This window comes from Manacus candei, unplaced genomic scaffold (genome assembly GCF_025592945.1).
Source record: "Manacus candei isolate 608988 ecotype Guabito, Panama unplaced genomic scaffold, ASM2559294v1 h1tg000025l, whole genome shotgun sequence".
In the NCBI taxonomy this organism is placed as follows: domain Eukaryota; kingdom Metazoa; phylum Chordata; class Aves; order Passeriformes; family Pipridae; genus Manacus; species Manacus candei.
In genome coordinates this window covers 10656170-10682528 of record NW_026138073.1, presented here as the reverse complement: position 1 = coordinate 10682528, position 26359 = coordinate 10656170, and the positions used below count along the sequence as shown (strand labels likewise).

Genomic DNA, 26359 nt, shown 5'->3' with positions numbered 1-26359 from the left:
TCCAGATGACCCTATTGCTTCTTCAATTGCAGTGAGAATTGGATGTTTTCAGCCCCACAACCCCTCCCTGACGTGTCCCTGACAGCTCCAGAGCCGCCCTGGAGTGAGGACTGAAGGAGTCACTGGCCACATCCTCACTCCCAATCGTCACCCAACCCAACAGAAGCCTTACACAGATTCGAGACTCATCCCAGAGCAATTGTTAATGAGTGGATGGCAGTTGTGGGAGAGGGAATGGGCTTTAATTCTAACCTGAAACGTGGCCAGCAAAAGGCTACTCTTGGTTAGGAAACACTGATTTTACAGAAGCTCTATTAAAATTGCATTGTCCAACCTGAATGGATGAGAAAGAAGCAAGAAGTTCTACCTGACAAGTTAGAACTAGAAACAGGCAGAGTCATAGCAAGAAAAAAACAATCCCCAAATCCACAGCATTTCTTTTTTTTTTACCCACTTTATTTATATGTGTGTTTCTATAAACATTTTAACTACTGGGTATTTCATAAACCGTAAAAACAAACCTTCCTACCCCCAAAATGCAATCAAACCAGCTTGTTGGTCAGACACCAGTGATGCTGCCAGGGCAGGTAGGTGATATCCCTACATAACCTCCTGCTGGGCGGGAGCCAGCAGCTCACTGCCTCAGATCCTGAGCGTCTGTCTGAGCGATGGAGAGGAGACAAGTTTAAAGACCTAGTTGCTCTCCTCCTCCAGGGATTCAGCAGGAGGAAAGGGGGGTGAATAAAGAACTTCCCTTGAGGGAAAGTCAGAGTTACCAATGGAGGGGTTGCAACATCCACTTGGAGGATCAGGTGCAGTGACCTCGGCAGGCTTTGGAGCAGCCTCAGGGCCGTGTAGGTGGACTGAAACCACCGACCAAAATGCTCATTCATTACCAATGGCCCAAACACTCCTTAGCCCCTTGTTTGCCGGGTGCAGGTGTGAGCAGCGGGCACTTCTTAAAACCAGCTCGCTCACTTGCCAGGGTGCAAGTCTGTGGGTGCTGATTCCTCGGGGCGGGTGAGCCCAGCTGTAAGGCACGATGGGGAGGGGAGGTGTCAGGGTGGCAGGGGAGGCCCAATCCAGCTGGGTGACCCAGCAGTCATCGCCAAGTACCCTGTTGTCCCAGAGGAAAGCACCGTATCACACGAGGGATGCGGATCTGCGCGTGGTCTCTCAGTTCCCCAGGTTCATGTCTGCACCGTGGATGAGCCAAACCAGGCGGAAACAGATGGCCAGGAATCCAGTGCCCAGGAGATCCCCCAGGGCGGTGAGGTAGGGGATGGAGAAATTATCCGGGTCCAGAGCCTTCCTCCACATCAGACGCACAATTAGGTCAGCCACGTAGAGCAGGATTCCCACCTGGGTAGAGGCAAGAAAGGCCCTGCTGTGAGGCAGCAAGAAGGCAACATCCAATCTCCGTCAGCTCACAGCCAAAGTGACATGGTCATGGCCAAGGCATCAGAGCTAACAGGGATCACTGAGAGCTCTCACCATCCCCAGAGAAACGCTGTTTCCCTGCAGGATGGAGCTGCACTGGGATGGATGTATCTGGTTCCTACTCTTTGGCATTGCCTTGCCTGGCACCACCCTTGATGCCACTGCCCTGTGCTGCCAGCCACAAGTGTGGACAACCCCACTTGAACTGCTCACCAGCATCTCCTGCTTAAAATATGAGTCTGGCTACACCAAAAGCTTCTCCCAAAGGTACAGTTCCTACTTCCCATGCCTTGAATTGGACTGCTCACGTTCATTCCACCAGATACAGGGCTGCTCTGAATATGCAGGCAACCCCAAAGGATAACTTCTTTTTTCCATTAGAAATTCAGATCACATGTACTTTGTTTTTCCTAAAAGTCTCAGTGGACAACTGGAGTTTGAGGCAGTTTTTACATCAAAGTTATCCCAAGCAGCACTGACATGCTAAAAGAATAAAATAATTTCTCTTTTTTTTTTCACCTCAATAGTTTAAAAATCTTTGTTGTGATTTCTTTTAATACCTATTTCATTCCCAGTTCTGATAAACAGATGGAAGAAAAATGCTTCGGTTAAAGATTAAAGACTGTCTTGTTAATTGAATTAAGAAGGGAGAGAGGGAGTTTGCTCTCCACATCTGTGGTCCCTCCATGGGAGACCACAGCACATCAGGAACCAAAGCCGGAGGAGGCATTTCTAAAGGTGAAAATTGGTTGAGGGAAAGGGAGGAGGAGAGGTGGGGGAAGCAAATTAAATAACAGAATCACAGAAACTAAAGCTGGCTGGAAACTCAAGAGTTTTACACAGATCATTCCTTTGCCTCAATTCAGGATCAAATGCGCCTGATGGAAAATTTGCTTAACCTGTGCTAAACAACCCTCAGAGCTGGAGATGCACTCTAAGCAATCAGTCCCATGGCTTCTTTTTTCTGTTTCTGTTTTTCCTAAGGTCTAACATAAATCTGCCTTTTTCCATTTGAAATCCATGATTTCATATTTTCTCCCTAGTGACCACATAGTAAATGTTATTCTGCCCCTCCCTCCAAAAATTTGGTGGTTTAAAGGATATTAACCATATTTTTCTCAAGCCTCTCTTCTTTGGACTAGCTAACCCCTGTCCATTCAATTATTCCTCTGAGGTCATGTTTTCTAGCTTTCTGATCTTTCTCTTTGGGCTTCCTCCAGCTGACCTAAACTTCCCCCCTCGTCTTTCTTTCTGTCTTTCTTTATAAAGTATAACGGAGGGGGAAAAAGAAACAGGCTGAATGCATTCTCCTCCACTGGCCTCCGTGGGAATCTTTCAGGGTCAGTGGTGTTGCTGGGATGCTGCTCTTTACGCTGTCATTTATTCTGTGTATTTTCATGCTTGGCTTTAGTTGAGGTGTTACCTCGATGCATAAAGAGAAGAATAAATATTTTCCTTTACAACTGTGGCTGTGCTGCTGGGCTTAGGGTTGTGCAAAGGTCGAGAGAAACTGATTGTTTGCACACAGAAGGAATTCACCCGAAGACACGTTGCTGCTTGTAAGGCAAAGTGAGAGTCAGCCACCTCACCCTGCAAATTAATGAATCACTGATTTAAAAGGGCAAGTGAAGTTAGAGCCTCTGTGAGCTCAGGCAACAGCCACATGCATTTCTGGGTGAGATGACAAAGTTTACAGGGCAGGACAAACAGCAAAAGAGAACAGGCACAACAAATTGAATGAACTGCCCATTGCCTATCCAGAACTTTTATTTTCAAAGATGAACTGCTCAGGCCTGGGTTTTCCCTTCGCTTTTGACCTACATGGCCCTGCCCCGATGGATTCCCATAATATGTGACACTGGTTTCCAAAATGAGCGAGGAAACCTGCTGGCTGGAGTTCACTGCTTCTCACTTGCCTCTTCCTGGAATGACAAGTGGCAGCCTAGAAATACCTGGAGCTTAGGGACTCAAGGAGTGAACATTTTAAAACAAGGTACTTCCTTGCTAAATGTGTCTCTGCACACTTACTGCAGCTCAGTGGAGGACTAGAACTTGTTCCTCATCTCACATCTGATCCCTCACTCACCCTAAACTGCAGTCATGCTCATATGGGAAACTAGACCCTCCCAACTTGGGTGAAGTATTACTGGACCCACAGAAGGTACATGATGCTTGGTAGAAGCACACTGAAATGACAGAAAAGGGTGGCTGCTGTTGGATGTTTTACCATGACTCCTGTTTAGCCTGGAGAAGGCTTTTTTTCTTGCTATCTGAGAGGTTCCTTTTTGTTGAGAGTTTGGGGTTTACCTGCAGCAAAGCAGCAGTCAGATAGAACATCACAAAGGTGAAGGACAGAGACGTGTGGCCTCCTTGCAGCAGATGGATGGTGTAGAGGAACACGAGGTGACCTGGGATAACCAGGAGGAACAGGACCCGAGCTGACTTGGAATTCACCTCTGCAGAGGACAGAGACAGAAAGGGGGGTAACAGCAGCTGCAGAGGGTAGGGGGAAGACAGGACCCATATTTATTGCATAGACTTGGGGCTGTCCCATCCCACCAGCAACATTGCTAATGCCTTTTCTAGATCACAAAGCAATCAGGAGCATCTGCAGGATCAGCCCAGCAGATTTGTCTAGCACTGAAACTGTGTGTCAGGGACTGTGAGCTCCATGCTGATCCACTCCAATTCTCACAGACACTCCTCTCAGTTGCTCTCTGCCTCCCACAACTTCTGCTCTGTCTTGCTGCAACACATTTTCCCAGATTATAGTTTGATCTAGCACTGATTCCTAACCCAGCAGGGAAAATCAAGAGGAATCTGCAATCTATAAAGACAACAGACCCAAATTTTGCTGATGCTTAAGTATATCCAATGCTGAAGATGGAGAAATTGCTGATTTTCAGCAAGAATATGGTCTATTCACCCTTCTATCCACAGGTTATGGCTCTAGACTGGCCGTGGTTAAAATGACTTTCTATTAGATCAAATCTAAGATTCTTTTTCAATTACTTTCTTTAGTGCTCCCTGAAGGCTGCTTTCTTTCCATGCCAGTGAGCAGTGAACAAGCCTGTTTTTCACACTGCCCACTGCAAAGATGCTTCTTCTCTGATCTGAGTGTTTTCCCTGTAAGGGGGAAGTTCTGCCTTTGAAACCCACCTAGACCTTTTCCAACCAGGCTCGGTAAAGGAGCTATCTGTGGTGACAGGCCTTCAGACATGGACACCTAGGGTTCAGGGTCTACCTGATGAGAAGAATGTGGTGCATGGGTTGGGCCAGTTCTGCCTCATCTTGTACGGCAAAACTCCAGGCATGCTCCAGAAGTGCAGGAATGTAGAAATTCGACTGGCCTGGATGGCGACCAGATTCCCTCCAACACCTATGAGGGTGAAACACAGAAAACGTGTAAAGCACCTTCAGCACAGCAGGAAACATCAGCCTAAAACCCAGCCCAAGATGAGTTGATCTGAACTCACTTACAAGCTCACAGGGAGCAGCAGTGAGAAAAAGAGGAAGTCTGATCCCACACGTCAAGGTGATGCTGGGCTATTCGCTTTGCAGGAACAGCTTCTAAAAATCAGGAAGGTTCCAGTTATCGTCTCCTTCTGACTGCTGTATTGAAAACCTTTTCCCTTGCTCCCCAGCACTGGGTGTAAATGCCACACGGCCTCTGGAGATGATGTAGTTGCACCTGGTTTGACACAGCCTGTTAAAAACACCTGGGGAAAGCAGTGCAGGCAGTGGCAGATGCTGCTCATGGCCACTTCTTGGATTTACTCATCCAGAGAACCATTATTGTTTAAAAGACAACAAACATCACAGAGTGATTATATGTCTGTATTAAGGCATCTGACTTTGTCAAATGAGAAGAAATCACGAGAATGAATTAGAGCCCAAATATGCTAGCTAATTAAAAGGAAATTAATTCCTTACAGACTGATTAATTCCAGAAAACATGAAAAAGCAGATGCATTTTCAAGTAGAAAATAGAAGAATAATGATCTACAGAGTAAACTTCCACCACCCTGAGTATTTTCAGGGTAGAAATGCCACAGAAAAGATAAAAGAGAACCAGATGATGCAGGCTTTTCATGTTTTCCCTTCCTTGAATAAGAAAGTTCTCCATCATTAAATATGAGATTTTCCAGATGGGAATCAAAAAGCAAATACTAAGACTATGTCACCGTAGCTGAAGATGGAAACTTTCTGAACCCTGCACTGCCACGCTTTGGAGGACTCTCCTGCACAGGTGAAGAGCTACTTGTGCAAAGACAGAGAGCACTGAGCAACTCTGCCACCAGCTCTGCCAAACAGGTCACCTGCCCCACAGGGCGATGTCTGGGTCAATCACTGTTCAACTAAACTGCTGCTGACGTACTCTCCCAATCAGATTTTTTGGGTAACCTTGCTGGAAAGGATTTGTCAGCAAGGTGGCTGTCTTTATGCAGATGCAGTAAGGTGACAGCTGGGTGTCACCCTCTGACACTGCAAGAGGACACCATGCTTTGAGAGTGGCATGAGTCCAAGCCTACCCTAGGAACATGGGTTTCCCTTGGAATGGGCCTGTCCTACAGGAACATTATAACAGCAGAAAAATAAACCAGTGGATCTTCAATAATACCAGGATCTCCAGCAGTTTGTAATGATATGTGTGTGTACAAAAGTACTGTGAGGATTCCAATAAATATAAATATACACACATAAGGTCTTGAGAGATAAATATGCAAAAATCCCTCTATATGCGATCCATATATATAATCTTTTGTAGACATACACATATCTAATCTTAACATATTGATCTTTTTCAACAACCTGTATAGGGGATGATTTCACAGCTCAAATTACCAAGTGGAGGGAGACTGACAAGGGAAAATGGATTTATTGTGACATCCTAACAGGTTTGATGTTATGAACAGTGTCAATGTAGCTCTCAGAGACAACTATCAGATACTGTTAACCTTTCCCACAGCTCTGCCAGTATTTTCCAGCTCTGCCTGCTGTTTTGTTCCAGAGATGCTTCAAGGCATGAGTAAGCAGGGATGTAATGGGGACCAGTAGCTTTGCTTCCACTCATGATGGGAGGAGGGAACAGTGGATACCACAACCCTTGGGGAGGAGGTATAAATAAAAGCAGAGAATCCCCCCATGCCCAACCTACCATTAATCACAGGTGTGAAAACTGCCATGCCTTCAAAGTTTGGGTCAGTTACAGTTTTGTCCAGGATGAGCCCCCCAATGCTGTTAAAAAAAGGACAGGCAGTGAGTGTGGATCAATTCCTATGCTGTGAAAGTAGCACACTGAGATGGGTTACTGCATCTTCCCCATTGCCAGGGCTGGACTGATTTGCCCAGGTACTCCTTTTACAGCTCAGTCTCCACCAACAGGTAACCTTACAGTTTTTGTTAATGGCATAATGAGTTCACAGAGACCTTGCCCACCCATAAGCAAAACTGGTAGTAGTTAGGGAAGCTTTATCACCCTCCCCCAAAGCTTTTTCACACTTCTATACCGGCTTCAGAAGTTTTTAAAAATTCTCTCCCGGATCTCAGTTGGATCTGAAACATGCAGCACAGGAGGAATGAACTACCTGGCTCTGCATTAACCAGTCTTTTCTTTTTACAGCTGGATAAAAATGAAGTTGAAGCCTGACAATTTGTGATGGTCATCATCTTTGTTTTCTGTTTCCTAGCTTGCACCCACGTGGTGCCTGGATGTGTGAGATTTAAAATGATTTGCTTTTTCCAGTGATTTGGAGGCTCCTTATCTGCTATCTCACAGTCTGTGGGAGGGCCACCAGTGGCTCAGAAGCTCTGGACAAATACCCTTCTTCTCTCTCTTCCAGTTTCACTTTTGATGGCCTTCTAAGTGAGCACAGGGTCTCTCTGCAGTGTGAATACATGTGTGGGCTTGGGAGCTGCTCCTTGGTTTACCTGCTGATGCTCATTGCAACAATAACCGGCTGCCATCCAGATTTCAGGACTTCAGCAAGAGAAGGGCTTTGCTTGGCAATAGCAACCCAGAGAGGGATCATGACAATGAAGACAGCACAGATCAGAGGAGAAAGGTATTTCACGTCTGGCAAGGAAAAGAAATCTTGAATTAAACGCCCATAGCTTCACAGGTTGCCAAAATCAAATTGCACAAAGATGGGAAGAAAGGCAGTGGGACTCTTGCTCCAACCGAGTTATGTTAGCAGAAAAATCACATGAACCATGATGTTCCCCACAAAACCACCTCATTCCACCACAGAAATCCGTTCTAAATCCCTGAAATTCACTGCTAGAGGATGCTGTTTGAAAATTAGCAGGATTCAAAGCAAGTTATATTTGAAGACAAGCAAGTCTCCAATTCAATCTCCAACTAAGAAAGATAAAAAGTTACAAAATTTCTGGCTCCAGGGTACAGATCAAACAGCAGGGCAAGGGGGAAACTCCTGTATCACACTTAGGGCAGACACCTCATACCTTCACCTAAAACAAGACGTAAGAGATACTTTAGGTGGCAAGCCAGCAGAATTGCTGAACAGCTGGTCTGCTCTATAGGAACAAATATTCTCTTGCACGTACAAGCCAGTTAAGATCTGGGGTTTCTTTTGTGCTAGCTTACATGTGTTTCCATTAGGTCCTTTTTCCATTCAGCAGAGGCATAAAATTGAAGTGATTTTTAGAAGCACAGGAATCAAAAAATAAGCAAATGTGCAGCACGAAAAGAAAATAAATATGACTGAGAAGCACGAGAAACACCTTCAAGCAATGGGGCTGATGCCAACCCTTTCGATACAAAACTGCTTCATCAACAGAGCTCTCCATCTGGTCTCTGTGTTGGGGCCAAAGGCAGTGGGATGTAATGCCGACTTTGCAGGTAATCTGGGAGATAAAGCAAACTCAAAGTGTGCATTTTTTAAAATGTCTTTGCCAGGGCCTTGGGCTACCTGGATGAGATAGCACTGATGTGATGACATCTTCCATGAATCAAGGGCTCTTACACAAGGAGGTGCACTCTTTGTGAGTGGCTTTAGCTGGTGCTGAAATGCAACCACTTCTGGGGTGTAAACAGCTGTAAACACTGTTGTGTCAGTGCACTTAACCCCCCGGAGTCATTCAGGGCAGATGGGCTGTATGACAAACTTAGCTGCTATTCTGGGTCTCCTACCCACACCCCTTGATGTTTTGAGCAATTAATTCCTTCTTAAATAATGCAGACACAGAGCACAGGAGTCTATCAAACCTTATCAAAGCCCACAGAGAGACTCCTGGTGGGATGAATGACCTTCAGTCTCCACATTCCAGTTCTGCCACATTCCCTCACACACAGCCCATAAACAAGCTGAAACCCTCTGGCACAGTTTGTACCTCCATTATGCAGGACTGAGAAGGATCAGAGTCAATTTAAAAAAAAAATTAAAATCTTCACTGGCAAAAGGGTATTTTGCAAAAGGGAATAGTGCTGCATCAGGTGGCACGTAGTACTCCAAACTTACAGTCTCATCAGTATTTTTGAAGGATACATTTTGGTAGGACCCAGAAGTTTTCACAGCATGACCATACCTTCCTACACAGTGGGGAGGGAAATTAATTTATTCAGCCACCATCAACAATGCCTTCCTCCTACCTGCTTCACTTCATGCTCTCAATGACTTGGTGTTCGTATGATGAGTATTTTCGATCTCAAGAGGGTATTTAAACTACTCTGAAAACTCCACAAATTCCCTTTGCTCACAGCCATGAAGGTTATTATGTTCTTCTGCCCTGTGCTCCCTAGGAGATATTATCTGAGGTGTATTGACTGAAAGACAACCTGGCTTTACAGAGGAAGGTGCAATGGCGTCATGGAAAAAGCCTGTTAAAAAAAATGCACTCTGAAGCTCAAGGAGGATTGGACAGAAGCAGTTCATAGGCCTCTCCCTTCAGTGTGTGCTCCTTCCCTCCCTCGCTTGCGCTTACATATGGAACCAGTTATGCAAACTGAGAACAGCTGCCTTGCTGCTTCTGCTCAGTCTGAAGCAACAGTTTGAGCGTCAAATGGTTTTGAGTTTGCTGATCTTTTTATTTTCCCATTTCTGTTCTAGGTTAGGCTCATGGTAAACAGCCTAACACTTTAAAAGCAACAGTCAAGCATATATCACCAAGTAGCAAGATGTTTGGGCTTTTCAGAATCAACAGATGCCCATGCCTTTGCCAATCAGCAGCACAGCTTAACATCACAGCCATAAGTCCTACTTAGAGTCCTGCAAACATGAAACACTGCAGTCTGCCTTCCTCCAATTTGATGTCATCCTCGACTCCCCATGTAAGAAGGTACAAGAATATTTTACAAATGCTAAACCCCTGAAACTGCTTTGAGAGGAAGGACCTGCTATTACCCACACACAGAAAATAGTTATGCTTGGCTAGTGAAAGATCCAGGAACAGAGTCAGTGTCACATATGCCAACCTTCTGTTCCAAAGCTGCACAGTATCTGTTGGTCATTTCTTTGACAGATCCCAGTTGTGTTTCTTAGAGCTCTGCCTTCCAGTTTGTTACTAATAGAAACTCTGGAAAAAGCCTCTTTGGTCACCTTTCTACCCCAGTGGCACAACGGTCTCCATTCTGAACCATGCCAGAAACAGGGAAGTGCCCTGCAGTAATTTCACAAGGATTTGTCCCTTCCTTGCTGAGCTGCAATTCCCTGCTAAACACTGTACCTATGTATTTGAAGAGTGTACTGCTGATTCCTGCCAGCAGGGAAAGGGTTATCAAGTCTCCAAGGCTTGCTGCTATGGGTGTGGCAACATTGTCTGGATTGATCCCAACTTTCCTTGCTCCGATGATCACGCCAATCATCACCAGACCTAGAGAAGACACAGAGCAAGCATCAGAGAATGTATCCTGCTGTTTTTCACCCCAGAGCTGCTGTTCTGGCTCCCAGAGGGACATAGGGGTCTAAGAAAAGTGAGAAGCAGATTACCCGTACCAGCACCACGCAGCTGGAGATTGGACATCCTCAGGAGTTTGCCCTCTTGCTTTCACCAACCTGAAGGGCATGACTGCCCTTATGAACTGTTCCAAAGGCCCAGAGGCACACAGGCAAATTCCAGGGATCAAAGGAGATACCAGCAGGCAGCCCAAATGTAGAAGCTTCCCTCCTGAGCAGCCTAATCTCAGCTGCCTTGAAGGAGGACCAAGCACGAAGCACACTCAGAGATAAGCACACAGCAGGCATGCAGCCCTAGTGCCATCCCCTGCTCTGGATTCCACAGTACAAAGATATTTTCCATATTAGACCAAAATTTCTCAAAGTTTGAATCACCAAGGAGAAACAAGCTTCTTTACAGTAGCCTGCATTAGCATTTCAGTCCATCCATCAAACTGACCCCTCATGCCCCAGAGCCTTTGGGGCTGCTTTAATTTGCACTGTGTGGATGCTGATGCTCTGAGCATTATGGAGATGGCCCACATCACCTCTCTTCCCTTGTCCTTTGAGCTGCACCTGGAAAATTCAGCTGCTTTTCGGCATTCTTGGAGAGGAGGGAAGTTTTGCTTGCCCAGGTGAGTTAAGGAATGCAAACCCCAAACCCTGATGAACATGTGGGAATCTCTCAGCCATCAGATCTCTCACAGGCCTGTGGATAAGCTAACTGGAATAAACCCTACTTGGCTGGCCTCCACTGCTGTGTTACTAGCAAGGGCAGCCTTAAGACAAGACAAATGACATGTTTTCAAAGTCCTTCCATGGTTGACAGTACACAGCAAAGAAAGCTCAAAAGATGGTGGTTCCCTCCAGTTCACAACTCCTCTGTGCTGGTCTATACAGCCCCACCAGAGCTGACCATACAGGGGATGATCAGCTCTCCCATAAGAAATGCCACATGTGCACCTTCCTTGATACAAAATCCCCTATATAGAAACACATCCTCACACAACATGGCATTTCCACAAGAGGCATCCTAGACACCCACACTCCCCTCACCACAGCACAGTTCATGCTGTTTCCCTCTCTGGCCATAAAAATAGCAGCTTCCCGTTGTGCACACCCACACACAGGCTGCCTGTGACCATGTCCAGGGAAGAAACTAATGCCAGCAGCAAGCCTGTGACAGTACAGCAACAAAGCCTATCTGTATCACACCAAGCAGGGAGATTGTAGGGAAGAGTAATGAAAGCTGTTTTTAACAACTACCTCATGCCATGCTTTTCATGAAAGGCATCTACAATCACCCTTTGACTCCAGCTTCAGGATATGCACTTGTTTTAACTTGCTCCTTTCATTTAGAAAACTTGCTTTATTTGACTCTGCCAGCTGACTCTATTCAGGGTATCATGCTGCCCTCGTATGGCAGACCTACAAACTGATGATCTTCAGGCCACTCAGAACAGATCCTACCACCCAGCCCATCACACTTCCCTTGAAGGGGAAGAGCCAGGGGGGAGGAGTGCCCAGCTGTGAGCTCATAGCAGGCAAGCCACAGGGCTGGCCACAACCCTGCCCAGGGTATTGGGTGACCCAAGTCCATCTTGAGCATGGTCTGGAGTTGTCTGCTAACAGACTCTCCATTTCCTGCTTTGTGCATGATATTAGTTCACCTTCCCCTAGAGAAAGGGCCAGTGTAGATGTCTCATGTGTCACCCAGGAGACATGGAGTAAGTATGTGCATGTTTATGTACTTCCATGCACAGCATGAGGCATTTTTGGTGTGTCAGGTGAAGGACATTCTGATTGCTGCTGTGGATGTCAAGAGTCCAGTGAACAACAGATCAGGGGAGAAGAGAAGCATAGGCAGGATGCAGAGGGGGTGAAAGCAGCACACATAGGACTCATGCTCCCTGCATCCCTCCTCCCTCTGCCAGAGCAGAGGCATGTCAGCTGGGTCTCCCCAGCAGAAGAGGCAGTTTATTCCACACCTGACTGCTGCATGTTTGATCTGAGGAACCAAAAAGACTCACCAAGTGACAGCGCAGCTATGAAGGCCGTGGTCACGCTGCTGGCACACAGCACAGCAGCCTGGCTCAGCTCCACAGAGCCCTTAGAGATGGCCCCCAGGATCACAGCAGCAACAGCAGCCAGCAGTCCCACCACAGTGGCCTGGACCTGGGGATCAAAAGACAGCTGGTGAGCAATCATCCACTTCTGTTTCCAGGCAGCCCCGGCTCCACATGACTGCAGTGCTGTCACATAGCTCAGAGGGCACAGCCTGGCACAGATGCTGATTGCTTATGTATTTAAGCAGCATCCCTGTGAGGCTCCACTAGATTCAAAAGAAATCCTGACAAAGTTTGGAGAAAAACTCTGAAGGCCTGCAAAGGCCAGATAACATTTCAGCAAAGGACATTTAGTCCATCAGCAAAGGAATAGCCCTGGTCAACACAAAAATGGGATCCCCATCAAGGCAGCACTCCTGAAAGCTGAGGAAGGAGATAAGGGAAAGCACACAGACACACGTTGCAAGCCTTGTGGTCTTGCCATGTGAAAACTCTGGGCTAGTTGCTGTATTTTAACAAGCAGAAAGAGCTACAAGAGGTACATTTCTCCCACCTTTCCCCTCCTGCCCAAGGCTGATTCCCAAACGCTGTCAGTAAATGACAGGCTTTATCTGGGAGCTGTTGTGAAACAGGGATTGTGATATAGCTCCCCCTGCAAAAAGAGTTTTTTTATTATTTCAGTTTGCCCACAAAGACAACGAATGTCTAGATGTATTTTGCAGCTAAACTACAAGCTCTGGGTCACACAGAGCTTTATTGGAAGTAAAGCCCTGGCTCTGCTTGGCTCTGTTGAGAATACCCACCCCAAATCACCTACTCTGGGTTCAGCACTGCTGGGCAGAGATGCTGTTGGTCTGCAGCGTAGCAAGAGAAGAGGGACTTTTTCATCTCCCGGCTGAAGTGACTCACCTGGATAAGGGCTAAATTGCAGGTGGCCATTTTCCATTGCTTCTGGGCATCATCCATCTGTCCAGTGTTAGCCTAGGAGTCAAGAGAGATACCCTGAAAGCCTGTTTCTGTGGCACAGGTGGCTGCTGAAGGCAGTTTCACCTGGTCCCTGTGGAAAAGAGGCTGTTAAAGTCAGAGAGAGGCAACTGCAGATCATCATCCCCCAGCCTTCCCTGCACTTGCTTCTTGACACTTCTCCATCATGCTCTAGCCCAATGTCCCAGGGGCATCAGAGGCTCACACTGGAGGTGCAGAGGCATTGCAGGGCACCCAGCTAAATGTGGAGTGGGCATATCCATCACATCCCACACAGAGAAAAAGCTAAACAAACTAAACCAATTTTCCTTCTTTGTTCCCCCTAAATTCCTCTGTTAAGCTCCAAATTCTCCTGAGACATGTAACATAAACAGCCCAAAGTAAACAAAACAGCTTAGGGAGATACAAGAGATCAAACAGAGTAGCAAAAGCTGCTGCACGTTCCAAGAAGCCTCAGTCTGCTCCCCCCAAGTTAAGATAGCTGGGAAGCCCTGGCCTCTCAAGAATCAATACCCGCAGAAAAGCAATCCAATACTGAAGCTGACAGCTGTGGAGTCCTGTCTTCGTCTCCTTCATGTGTCACAGGGCCCCAAATATCAGCAACTGGCCACCCAGGGATTAATTCACCTTCAAAGCACAGATGGAAATTCTCTGTTCCAGTTACAAAATGAGGGCAAACACATTATTTTAACACTCACACACCACTAGTTTCCACTTAGCAGAAAAGGGCATATCTCATACATATTGTGATTATATAAATGAAGAATCTCCTGATGTCTCCTGCTAATCACCCCCCTCCCCACACACACAGCCACCACCTTGTTAACACTCACAGCAGTAGAGAGCCTGGATGCCAGTGTCATCTCCAGATTGCCCTTCAGGCCAACCAAGGCAGGAACCAGGATAAACACTTCGGTAATTGTCCGAAACACATCCCAGTGCTGGAAAAAAACAAAGGCAACAACTTCAGTTTATGATGCTGACCAGTCCAATGCTGTTGCTCCACAGGCATCTGCACATGGGGGCAGATGCTGCCCTGTTGCACTTTGTTGTTGCATTTTGGGAGTGAAGGAAGGAATTCTCAGCTTGCAGTGTTCTTTCTCATCTCATGCACGATAAAGCACTATCCTAACAGGGAAGGGTCTTTCTTCCTGAGGGTAACATAAGATTTTGGAAAGCCACAAATTAAAATGTGCCTTTTGCACTAGCCAAGAATAACATGAAAAATAATTAGGGTTCACAAGCCAAATGAAATACAGCATGTTCTCCATCCTTTGCACTGACACTGGATACATGAACATCTATTGCTAAATAGACTCATAAAAATAAACACAAAGATCTGAAAATGATCTAACAACAACAAGCTGTGTCTGTCTTCTCTTACCAAACTTCAAACTAAGCATCTAAGACTGGTGGTGGAAGGGAAGGAGATTTGTGCATCTCTTCTCCACAGGCAGTTCCTAAATCTTCCTGTTACCAAGTATGTTCCCAGCACAGCTGGAAAAAGGATTTTGAATTAAGATATCTCATAAGCTGAACAGCTGAGCCAATATCTTGACCGTTGTTGCTTCTCTGAAGCTGAACTATACAAAGCTGTTGGATCAGCTGCAACACTAGAGATGATCTGAGACCTTAAGAAACTTTGTTGACTGACATGTCTTCTCTAATTTATGGACCATACAGTTCCTTGGAACATAATTCATTCCCCCCTCTGTGCATTCAAGGACGTGCATTCCCCCATCTGTGCATTCAAGGACGTGCATTCCCCCCTCTGTGCATTCAAAGTCCCACTGTAGCCAGAGAGGTTTACATCAGGATGAAATCACAGAATGGGGCAGCTCAGTGTGAAGTAAAACCAACAAGCATCTAAGAGCAGAATACAAGAAAAAAAGACTGATTGCCATGAGTCAAGTCACAGGTTCATCTAACCCATCCTTAGCTCTACCAGTAGTCAAATTCAGGTGTATAAAACATATCTACAAATATGACAAGTAAATGGGATAATTTTCCTGTGTATTTTCCAGCCTATGACTGTCTGTCACAGGGTACAGAGCTGGTGAGGCTTTTCTGCACACTTACCACTGATGAAAGGATTGCTCTTTCAGGTGCTCATCCAATCTCCCCCCTCCAACCCATGTGCCATCCCGTGGCAACAATTTCCGTAGTTTAGCTACGTGTCATGTGAAGGATCAATGTGTTCATTAATTTCATCTTGTCACACTCTAGTATCCCATGATGGTCCCGAAATCTGGCACTAGAGAACAAAACAAACAACATATCCCTGCCCACCTGTTTCACACCCATTGTGATTCTATAAACCTGAAAGTCTAGGAGGTTGGACAGACTCAATAAATGTTGACACATTCAGCTGTCTGCCTGTTAGGAAATATGTGCAGGGTGTAACAGCTTGGTGTTTTGCTTTGGCTGTGCCATGGGAAGCTGTGGGAAGCCAGTGGTGTGGTTGTCTGCTGGGAAGACCTCACAGCTTCCTTCTCAGGAAGCTGGCATGAAAGTGGGGCTGAGCCAGTCCTGAGCACGTGGTGCAAGACACCCCTCAGACACGCAGATAAGAGGCAAAACATTATTATCAATGTAAAAAAGGCATATTTCCTGGCAGTAGTGGCCTGGAAACAGGCATGTTTCAAAATGTTAAAGGTAAGTTAGTTACTGTTGAGTAAATAATCAACAACACAAAAATAATCACCTTATATGACACATTATAATTTTGTTTAAATTTCTTAACATGGAACCTAAATACCTGAGGAAAGCTAGGGGTGAACATCTCTTTTAAAGATTAATATCCCCATCTCTCCTCTTTTTGATTAAGAATAAAGATCCAAACAATCTTTGAATCCTTCAAAAGAAAGAGGAGAAAAAACAGACTTCATAGTCACAATGTTAAAACCCCCACCCATTTAAAATACAGAGATGTGAAGACATTTATACTTAAGACCTTGGATATCTTGCATATAAAAAGACATATAAATAAGTAACAAAACCCCTCAACTCTTTGTATTTCCCGTGCATGTTATCTTTGGGAAATATGATTTTGATATATCTAGGTAAGCTCCAATACTTTTGTTCGTGATTAATTTTGCAGGTCTCAAACCATCATATGCAGAAGTTTCAGCATATGAGGTATGATTTTTTGGGACTCTGCCTTATGTACCATTAAACTTAAACGCTCTGAACAATTAATAATCACACAACCATACTGATAAAAAAAGCTAACTTAATTGCCTCTATTTGAGTCTCATTAGTGACTCACCAATAGCCTAAGGACAGATTCATAATTATTTCTACCACAGTATCCAGGACTCCATCATGTTAGCAACTGCAGAAATACAGAATAAACAGATGATGCCTGTGCCATTGACTTGCAGGACTGTCAGGACTGTCAGCTGGAGGAGCGGGTGAGCAGGGCAGGTTAGAGCTATGCAGGCAAGGAAATGCTTGAATAAAGACAGCTGAACTAAGTCTAGGAATTGTCTCTGTCCTTGGAGATGAAAACTGGCCTGGAAGGAACAGAAACATTCCATACAGCATTACAAACCCACACAGGGACACAGAGCCAGAAAGAGACTATTTCCAACTTCACATCTCCATAACGGAGCTTCAGCCCTAAAACTGAGCTCTGAAGAAACTTGGGTTAACCCCATGTTCCACTGCAGCTGGTCCCCACAGCAGCTGGATCTGACCAGGGGGTCCCTCAGAGGAAGGGAAGTTGTGATGTACTGAGCCAGCCTCCCCAACTGCAGTCCAGCCCTGCTGTAGATCCTCACATTGTTCTCACTGTCCCAAACATGTCCTGTTACCTCTCCAGGACATCCATCTCCCATGGCAACAGCTCAGAAGCCTCAGAGGTTTTTCATTGCTCCTGGAGTATAAAAGGAAACCATTACAAAATCGTTTACAATGTCCATCATCTCATGGGCTTTTATCAACAAAGGACAGGGATATCTTGTCTGTGACTTTTATGTGGACTGTGTCCCACTGGAGTGGCATGAAAGGGGAGAAAGAAAGGGAAGCTTTCCTCCTGAATTCTCTGGTTTGAAATCTGATCCTGCAGCTTCAATCTGATTCTTCACCTTACTGTAAAAGAGTGGGCCAAACACTGGCAGGGCCCTGCAAGGTCTCCAGCAATGCCAACCAGCCTAGAATCTGGATCAACCAGCTGGCCAAGGATCACTGGAGCAGATGCAGAAACATCCAACAAGAAAAGACCAGTGCCACGTTATCAGCCCTGCAGGGAGACTGCATCATCTGCACATCCAGGAAGAGAAAATGGCAAATAGCTATTTCTTGGGGTGTCTTTTTATTACAGTATGAAAGACTCAGGTTTGAGCCTTAGAGTCAACTGGGTTCGACAAATCTCTCTTGCTGGTTTTTTTTGTAAACAGTAACATGAACAGTTCTTGGTTTCATCCCAGGATGGATCAGAAACTGCTAAAATCCTGGCAAGTTTGATAGGACACAGACTAGCAATTTCCACTTTGTTGTCCTCTTTACAGCAACGTCAGCCCTGAAAAAGAGGGTGTCAGCTCGACTCCCAGCACAGAACCAAATTATTTCAAGATATTTTGTATGTAATAAAACAAGGGCAGCTGCATTAAACTCACACATATGCTCTTGATACAATCCTTGAGCTTGCTCATATTTCTCCCTGTCAAAGGCAAACACAGAGTTTCCTAAGAACATTTTGCAGTGAATGCAAATAGGATAAAGCATTCCTCAGCCAGACCAACCACTGAAAAAATGGGCAAATCACAGACTCCAGGACCAGAAAAACCTGTAGTTTTAGTAGTGTGAGCCCTCATGATTGGCAATATAAGTCTTACAGTACCTCAAGCAAACAAACTTAGACTCAAGTTTTAGTTGGACAGGACAGTGAGTTTCTAGCTCTCATACTTGCAGCAAGAAAAGCTGAAAATAAACAGTTCAGAGACAAAGAAGCATAGAAGAGTATTCCAAACCTTTAAAGGCTAAGATCTCTGGATTTTCCCAGCTACTGGTTTTGGTTTTAGATGTTATTGATACATGGTTGTTGACACTGTGGTAGTTCACCTCACTAACATCTCTCCTATGCCAGCCGTGACTCTCAATGCACTGGGCTGCCTCCTCTGGGAACTGAACCCATGGACTGATGGCTTCTTTTTCAATATAGTTGGAAAGACCTTCACCAACAAATACAGATCCTATGGTTGCACTTTATGTGTGACTCCGTTTCAAAGAGTCTAATGAACAAATACACAAACTAGGGTGCACACTGGTATTTAAAGGACAAATACAACACGGCATACATGTGTTTTCCATCAGTTTGGATACAGTTACATTTTTGAACAGAGACCAGTTCTTAGCAAGTGTGTTCTATTTCTTCACTCCAAGGTATGTACTATGTCTTTATCCTTCTCTGAGATAACTGCTAACATCTTGGGTACTTTGAGAACTTCTGTAATGCTGCAAGACAGGTCTGTGCCTAAGCACGGCACAAGGTGGAGATGACAAACAGCACAGCAACAGTGAGTGCCACTTCAGTTAACCCTTCTTTGATATTCCTCATACTCTCTTTAATTCAACTTCTCTGTCCTCTTTGTTTCTTCTAATGCAAGAAAAAACCAGCAAGGTATTGTCTTTCCAAACATTCAAGTATCCATATTTAGCTCCTCTTGTGGTATTAATGCCAGAGAATCCAATGTACTCCAGTGAGCTCAGACTGCAGGATATATCCTCGGGAAACTGCCAGTCTTTTGATTTGTAAATCCACTGGCATGAGACACCCAAACTAGATCGAATTTTACATTTCTATTTGTGCCACTGGTACAAAGGAAAGACAGATGGGATAGATTCTGGTAGTGGGCACAATGGTGTAAATGCAGCAGCACTCCCTGGAAGTCAATGGAAGTTATTCTAAATTTATACCCACTTCAGAAGCTGCCTGAGAAGCACTGTTTGTAGGCAATGCTAATTGTTTTATGCTGGCAAGCCTCTCATAACAGTATCTAAATGCCTTCTAGACCAAATATTACACTAGGTTGTTTGCAAAGAACTGAAAGCATGAACTTTCTTCTAAGTAAGACAGGTAGCTAATAACAACCCTGACCTAGATCTCCTTATCAGCAATTTTTGAAGGAAAAAAATAATATCATGCAACAGGGGAACGTGCTGTACTCTGATCCAGTTGCTTCATAGCAGTCAGCCCCAAAGTGTTTTAGCTCAATACAGAAAAGGAAGCACCCAGTCTAATGCACCAAGTGCAGTGTTACACAGCCTGTCTGAAAGCCGCTATCCCACTTTACAAGGAGCACAGCTACTGATCTAAAGAATATGGATAGTGTCTCTCTAGCTCAGGAAAAAGCCTACAGCCATCCTACTGACTGGCTGCTAGGACCACACAAATTAAAAACAAAAAAGCACAAATACTCGAGGTCAGTGTCTTAGCCCCCCCCCTCTCACTACAGGTTTCCTAACCACATGCACCTACTTGAACAACATCCATCAAGAGGCCAGCAGCTACCATTCCCAAGCCAGCCAGAAGGAATGGCACGAAAATCTGGGAGGCAATGGAGAATGAAGTCTCTGGGAGAAATCCACTGGCTGATCTGGTCAACTTGCAGGTGAAACCTCTCAGTTTCTTGCCATGGAAGCACAGTTCCAATTGTAACTGAGTGACCACCATGGTCACACACTGTTAACCCATGCTCAGCAGGGAAAATGGAGGGAGATCAGGACATCGTACAGATCCTTCTTGTAGTTCTCTCCGAAGTCAGAAGAAATGTTTTTCCTCAAACTACAGCAACTATGCCAAGCTGGTTTAGCTTCTTCTTCTCTTAGGAGCACATCCAGAGTATTGCAGCAAGGGTATCCTCCAGAATTGATTCAGCTGGGTTGAGCTCAGGTGGCAGCAAACTTGATGGACACAATTTCTCTGATTTATATCCAGGGGGAAATTAAAAAAGAGAAGAGAAGATTGCAGAGACGTTTGAGGATGAATAGAAATGAGCCCACACCCCATTCAGCTCCCACCACTTCGGCAAAAACCAGTAAGACCTGCTCAGGCTACGGCACTGAAAGAGTGACAGGTCATGCAAGAATCCCTCAGCGTGCTCAAACGAACTGGTGTCCTTTCTCCTCGGGTTACATTTCTTGTCAGACCGTGGCTTGCGTTTGATACGACGGTTTAATACGTAAGCCTGCTTGAACCAGCCCCAGTCCCTTCACTCCCACCGTAAGCACCACTGAACTTTTCTCACTGTCCCAAGGCTGAGGAGGTGGGGAGTTAAAAACCCTGATCCATTTTGCGCTTCTTCAAGGTGAAGAAAGGTCAAGGAAAGCACGGGGCCATGTTTCTCCCAGCCGACGATATTACACAGGTCTCATCCCCAGGTAAGTGACACGGTTGAGCCAGCTGGTGAGAGAAGATCTGCACTTCTGGACCCTGGCCCCTCGTGTCCCCTCCGTGGTCTCCGCAGGATATAACAATCGGTCTGTGCCAGCTGTACCTCTGAATGACTGGCTCTCAGGGAAAAAAAAAGTTCAGAGAACCAGCCAATAAGCTTCAGAAGTGAACACCCTTATCTGCTGTCATCACTTCAACTTTCTGCTAGTTTGCAAAGGCCAAGATAAGAGTCATAGCCAGAGCTTATTTAAGGTAGCTCCATAATCTCACTACACCGCAGGCAAGGGAGAGAAAGGACACTCTCTGAGCTGGTGTCCCTTCCTGTCCTAAAGTGAAACACACTGCTTCTGCATGCTCCCAGGAAGCTGCTGTCTTTGAGAGAGGGGATCTCATCCCAGAGACTCCATGATGAAGCATCTGACACAGGGTCAAAAACCAGAGCTGCACCATGGCCACACACTGCCAAAAAATTTTATCCTGTTCAGTAAAGGCTTCAGCTCAAAGTCACACACATAGGGAAAGGAGTCAGGATATTATGTTGGGGATCCTTTCTAATAATTAATTTGGGTAGACTAGTTGAATCAGAGGGTAAAAAAAAATTTAAAAACACAATTTAGGATGGATCAACCCCTTCCCAATCACCCTCTGCAGAGAGACGTAAAGGTTAATGGCTTGTGGACCTTCTTTCAAGGAAACAAAAGACAATTTCTGGGAAACTACCATAGGTTTTCAAGGTCTAATAATGTGCACACCTACTCCCACACACTGCTGTATCTGTCAACTGGATTGATATCAGGCAGAAACATTAACGTAAAGAAAATATTAATGAGTCTGAATGACTCAAATGCCATTAAAAAACAGAGCAGCAGCACAGCCTGTACCAAAGCGTCAGCCTGGCAGGGTTTATAAGTTTATCATGCTTTGGCTCTCCCTGTTTCTAAGCAAGCACCATAAAAAGCCCTCAACCGATGAATCAGTATGCAGAGAAGGTAACTGGTGTAGGTGACCCGCGTGTGTACACTGGGTCATTTTATTATGCCTTTAAGGAGCCTCTGATAAAGATCCACACCATATTTGTCAGCAGAGAGATGCCTCATATTTTCCTGGCAAAGAGATATACCATATTTGTCCACAAAGAGATGCATCAGGTTTGGGAAGAAAGAGAGAGTTGCTCAACAGTGGGGAGAAGATTATAACTAGCTGGAGAAAAAAACTCCAAACCAACCACCTTATTTTCATACCACTCATCAAGGCAAAGCCTGGGGAGGTACACTGCTGCCCTTCACTGCACACAGATACACTGTATCCCCACACTTGCAAACTAGCCAACAAGTAGCATTGCCTTGGAGGAGTCAAAGCAGAAGCAGACTTGGGTGAGTCCTGACCCTGACCTAGGGCCTCCGTCCACTGCCACGGTACAAAACACAGAACAGAAAGATGACAAGTGCCAAAGAACACAGTTTCATATGTACCTTATCATCCCTGCAAAGAAGAGACAGGAAGACAAGTGAATGCTTTTACAACATTCCTGTTAGCAACAGGCAGCACTATTCCAACGCCTTGGACTCATGGGATGACAATGCTTTGCAGGGACTGCACATCCCATTTGTTCGAGTACTATCACTCCTGACTCTTCTCTTCCCACTTTGGGAAAGGGCAGAGAAGAGAAGTTAAGTGGGGAGACTGAGAGCAGGCAGATGCAGAGCCCCACAGCATCCACTGCTGTTTCACAGAAACAACAGCAGCAGCCAGGGCAAAGGCCAGGACTGGCTCAGGAAGGAAGGGCAGTTTCCAGCAGCAGTGAGCCCATGATGAGACACGCTCAAGTAGCCCACGATCATGCACAAACAACCTCTGTGATAGTTGCCAAAGGCCTGTGCTTTCTATGAGATGTGGCATGGGTTGATTTCCCAGACTCTAAGCACTAACATGACAGCTCTTTGCCAGCTCTTTATTTCAAAAACAGAAAGCAGACTTTTGCAGTTTCAGAGGAGAGTGAGGTTTGCCTCGCATTCTGTTTGTATTAGTGGCCCAGTTCTTCCTAGAAAAACAAAAACAAAAACAACTCCCAGGGAAGAAACATTGAAAGAAAAGCACTCCTTCAACGTCATAAACCCATCTGCAACTTATTTCACACTTTAATAACTCACAACAGGAAGCAACATACATTTAACGTCAGAGATCCATAAGGCTGGGCAGGTCTAAACAGTCTAAAAAATAAAATTAGAAGTGGCTGCTCAACACTCAAGAGTCTCAGAATAATGTCAAAGGAGACACAAAGTAGTTTGTCACTGGATTCTGGCTTTGCCTTGGCATTTTGTGATCTGATGAGACATTCTGCTGGGTATTGAGTACATGCTAAGGTCAGTTAAGGATACTGTGTCGCTCTTAAGCCTTTACAGCTCTTCTAGCTTAGGGAGATCAACCCTGGGTTAATAACAAAGTAACACAGCTCCAGATTTGTGAAAGTTGTCAATGCAAGCACAGTAGTTTCAGTGTCACTGTATCAGATAGGTCAGAATAGTCTGACCTCACAGCTAGTTAGTCAAATAACAAGGGTTAACAAAAAGACATGCAGTAGTGAGAGTCACCCAGAGTGCAAAGGCACAGCAATTTATAATCTGGAAATTAACTGCATCTTTAAACTGTCTAAAATCAGGTGCTCACCACTATCTTAAAGCTCTGTACTGCTGCACCACAGGAGGGAAGGTCTCATCCTGACCATCATAGGATCAGAACCTGAACTGGAAGAACCTCAAGTCATCTGTATGAAGCCTCAGTCAAGGATGTGGTGCACAGGCTGGGCTGGGCTGGTTGTATGAAGTGTTAACTTCATACAGCTGGGCTGGCTGATGCCTTGCACAATGAAGCAGCAGATACAGGACTACCCAGAGCCACATCCATGAGTGATACTACTCTATCTACTGCAGGAAAGCACTGTGTCACCACAGCCCTTGGGGCTGCAGGTCACCCACCCTCTTTCAAGGACCAAGGTGAGATCTTTGCACGGGGCTGCACATTCCTACATAGATACCTCATGTTCTTTGTGTACACTTTAGCATTATATAGTCTTTTTTCTCCAGGGGAGAAAAGGGGCCAAAAAAGCCCCACATGCTATCTCCTGAGAGCCACACAGAACTACTTAGTAGCTGACTGAAGGACATGGTGGCATGTGAAACTGCTGCAAATTCTCCCTTACTGTGCTGTTCACAGAGCAAATCCTCTGCCTCTGAAGAAAACTCCCCCACCTATCCCGTATCAGGTATGTCAGATGAGTTTCTTTCCCTTACCTGAACATAATCCAAAACCATGCCTGCCAAGACCATGCCAAGCCCAGCTAGGAGGTATGGCAGGAGCACTTGCAGGCAAATTGAGATGGCTGACTCTTCCTGTGACTTTGCCATGGCCACTTTCTCCTCAGCCAACAGCTTCTGCTGTGCATGCAGAGAGACATCCTCTGTCTCCTGGCTGCCAAGTCGGCTCTCTCTGTGTTTACCCTTGCTCCTTCCTTTGTGCCTGGATCGCTCTCCATTCTTAGTCCTGCCCTCTTTCCTCCTCTGCCGAACTTCCTCACCTTTCATGGTGGTTTCCTTGAATCACAGTTTTTCTGAAAAACAAAGTGAGAAACAATGAGATAACAAAAAGAAGTATCCGGCAAGTGAGAGACAGGAAATCCTTTAGTATTTTGTGTACTGAAGGTAAATAACCACCTACTCCCCAAACCCAAAACACTCTACTGGCCCAAATACTAGTACTTTCAACTTTGTATAGCATCCAGCCAATCTCCCTTTCTGTAACAGCATCTCATCCCAGGCCTGTGTTCACCCTGGAGTGCTTGCTGTGCATCATGGCTCTTACCCTGAGGACAAGTAGAAGAATTCAGAAGGCGCTGCACATGGCCTGAACCCTTGGGAGTTCCTGAACCATTGGGAGTCACAAGAACTAATGAACCCAGAAGAATTCAACCCTTTTCAGGGTCTGACCCCTAGCCAAGGTCTGACATCCTTATATTGTAGCATCCTACAGTCACACAAAGGACTGGCATCCAGGTATGTACTATGCATAGTACCTAGCATAGTACAGCTAGATGTCCACCACTCCTCAGTAACAAGGTAATTCTTTGATCTTCTCTCTAATCTGGATACTTCTCCTTCCTTTTGAGCCTTAGTTGACATGCATACACCACATGACTCATTTGTCTATAGAGAAGATGCAGTGACCCCACACAATCTTATAAGAAAAAAATAAACAGGAAAATTGTTACCATTAGCCCTATTCCTGCCATCACATTTCATTCTTGATAAAATTGTCATTCATACTGCCTGTCCCACTGCTGGCCCAGGCAGTGCCCTGGATCTTTCCCCATCACCTGCTGCCAGATGTTCCCTGATGCTCTCATTGCCAGGATGGGCCCCCGGCCCTCTGAGCCCCTGCGCTACCCCAGGTAGGGACCAATCCTCTTCTTGCCCAACATCTGGCGAGCAGAGGAAACTGCCGGGAGGCCCCAACCACGGCTGGGGAGGGGGAGGGCGGAGGGATGGACACGACCAAAGTCCTCCTTGGCGGGAGGAGGAAACGCGGCCCCCGCTCCCCGCGGCGCTTACCGGCTCGGTGCCCTGCCCGTGCCCTGCCCGCGGCGGGGCTGTGCCCGCAGGCCCGCGGGCGCAGCCGGGACGATGCGAGCGCGGGAGGCGCCCGCCACATCTGGGCGCGGCGGACGCGGCTCGGCGCCCGCCCTGCGCGGCGGCCGCGGGTTCGAGCCCGGCCCCCGCCCGCGGAGGCGGCGCGGTGCCGTGAGTGGCAGCCGCCGGTCCTGCCCCGGCGCCGTGCCCGCACCGCGGCTGCCGCAAGCCCCGCGACGCGCTCATCCCCCTGTCCGTACCAGGGCGGACAGCCCGAGGCGGGGATGGAGGATTCCCAGCTGGGACGGGTCCCGCTCAGGGAAACAGCCCCCTGGAAGGCAGCGCTCGGGATGCCCCGAACACCCCCCGCTCCCCACCCTTCCGGGCCTCCTGCCTCCCCCAGAGCCCGTGGCGGATGGTAGGGAAAGGGTGACAGCTGTCAGCGTGGGCAGCGCAAACAGGAGGCTGCAATTACGAGCTGCGGAAAGACGTTTCCTCTGTTTGGGTTGGGTTTGGTTTTTCTTTTTTTTTCCCCCCCCCCCCGTCCTTATTTTGGCATTTGCAAGAGCTCGTGTTGCAAGCTTCCTGTGCAAAAGCCTGCCTCCACCAAAACTCCTGTTGATTTGGTTTAGTTTTTCTCCCCCTTCCATTTTGAACCAGCGTGTTAGAAATGTAATTGCAGCATCTGTCACATTTAAGCACATAAATCTCATTAAGCACTGAAGTAACCATACTCATGCAAGTCTCCTGAATCATGCAGCTCAAATTTCCAGAACAATTGAGGATATTAAATCATACCTCAGCACCAGAGCACACTTATATCCTACTGGAGTCTCTCAGATGTCATGCTACGTGAAAGGGCTCTTACAGATAAAACAGTGCCTCTGGCTCAAAGCAGGGCACACCAAGAGGGGTTGAAGGTTTTTGTAAGTGGCAGTAATGAAACCCTGCAGCTGC

General features: G+C 46.1%; 1 protein-coding gene across 4 annotated transcripts; it reads right to left on the bottom strand.

The window, feature by feature from the left end:
• Positions 1-434: 434 nt before the first annotated feature.
• SLC41A3 (solute carrier family 41 member 3) lies at positions 435-26359 on the bottom strand. 4 transcript variants are annotated; one of them, XM_051788920.1, is made up of 11 exons: positions 26201-26359; positions 24071-24387; positions 14218-14325; positions 13310-13381; positions 12365-12509; positions 10126-10272; positions 7372-7516; positions 6599-6678; positions 4685-4819; positions 3748-3896; positions 435-1362 (listed from the first exon to the last, which is right to left on the bottom strand). In XM_051788920.1, the coding sequence occupies exons 2-11, from the start codon at positions 24359-24361 to the stop codon at positions 1177-1179; spliced, it is 1458 nt and encodes a 485-aa protein (XP_051644880.1). In that variant the 5' UTR covers positions 24362-24387; positions 26201-26359; the 3' UTR covers positions 435-1176. The 4 variants fall into 4 exon arrangements, with proteins under 4 accessions (XP_051644880.1, XP_051644881.1, XP_051644883.1 ...); XM_051788921.1 differs by lacking the exon at positions 26201-26359 and adding an exon at positions 25385-25511; XM_051788923.1 differs by lacking the exons at positions 24071-24387; positions 26201-26359 and adding exons at positions 15464-15638; positions 19866-19986.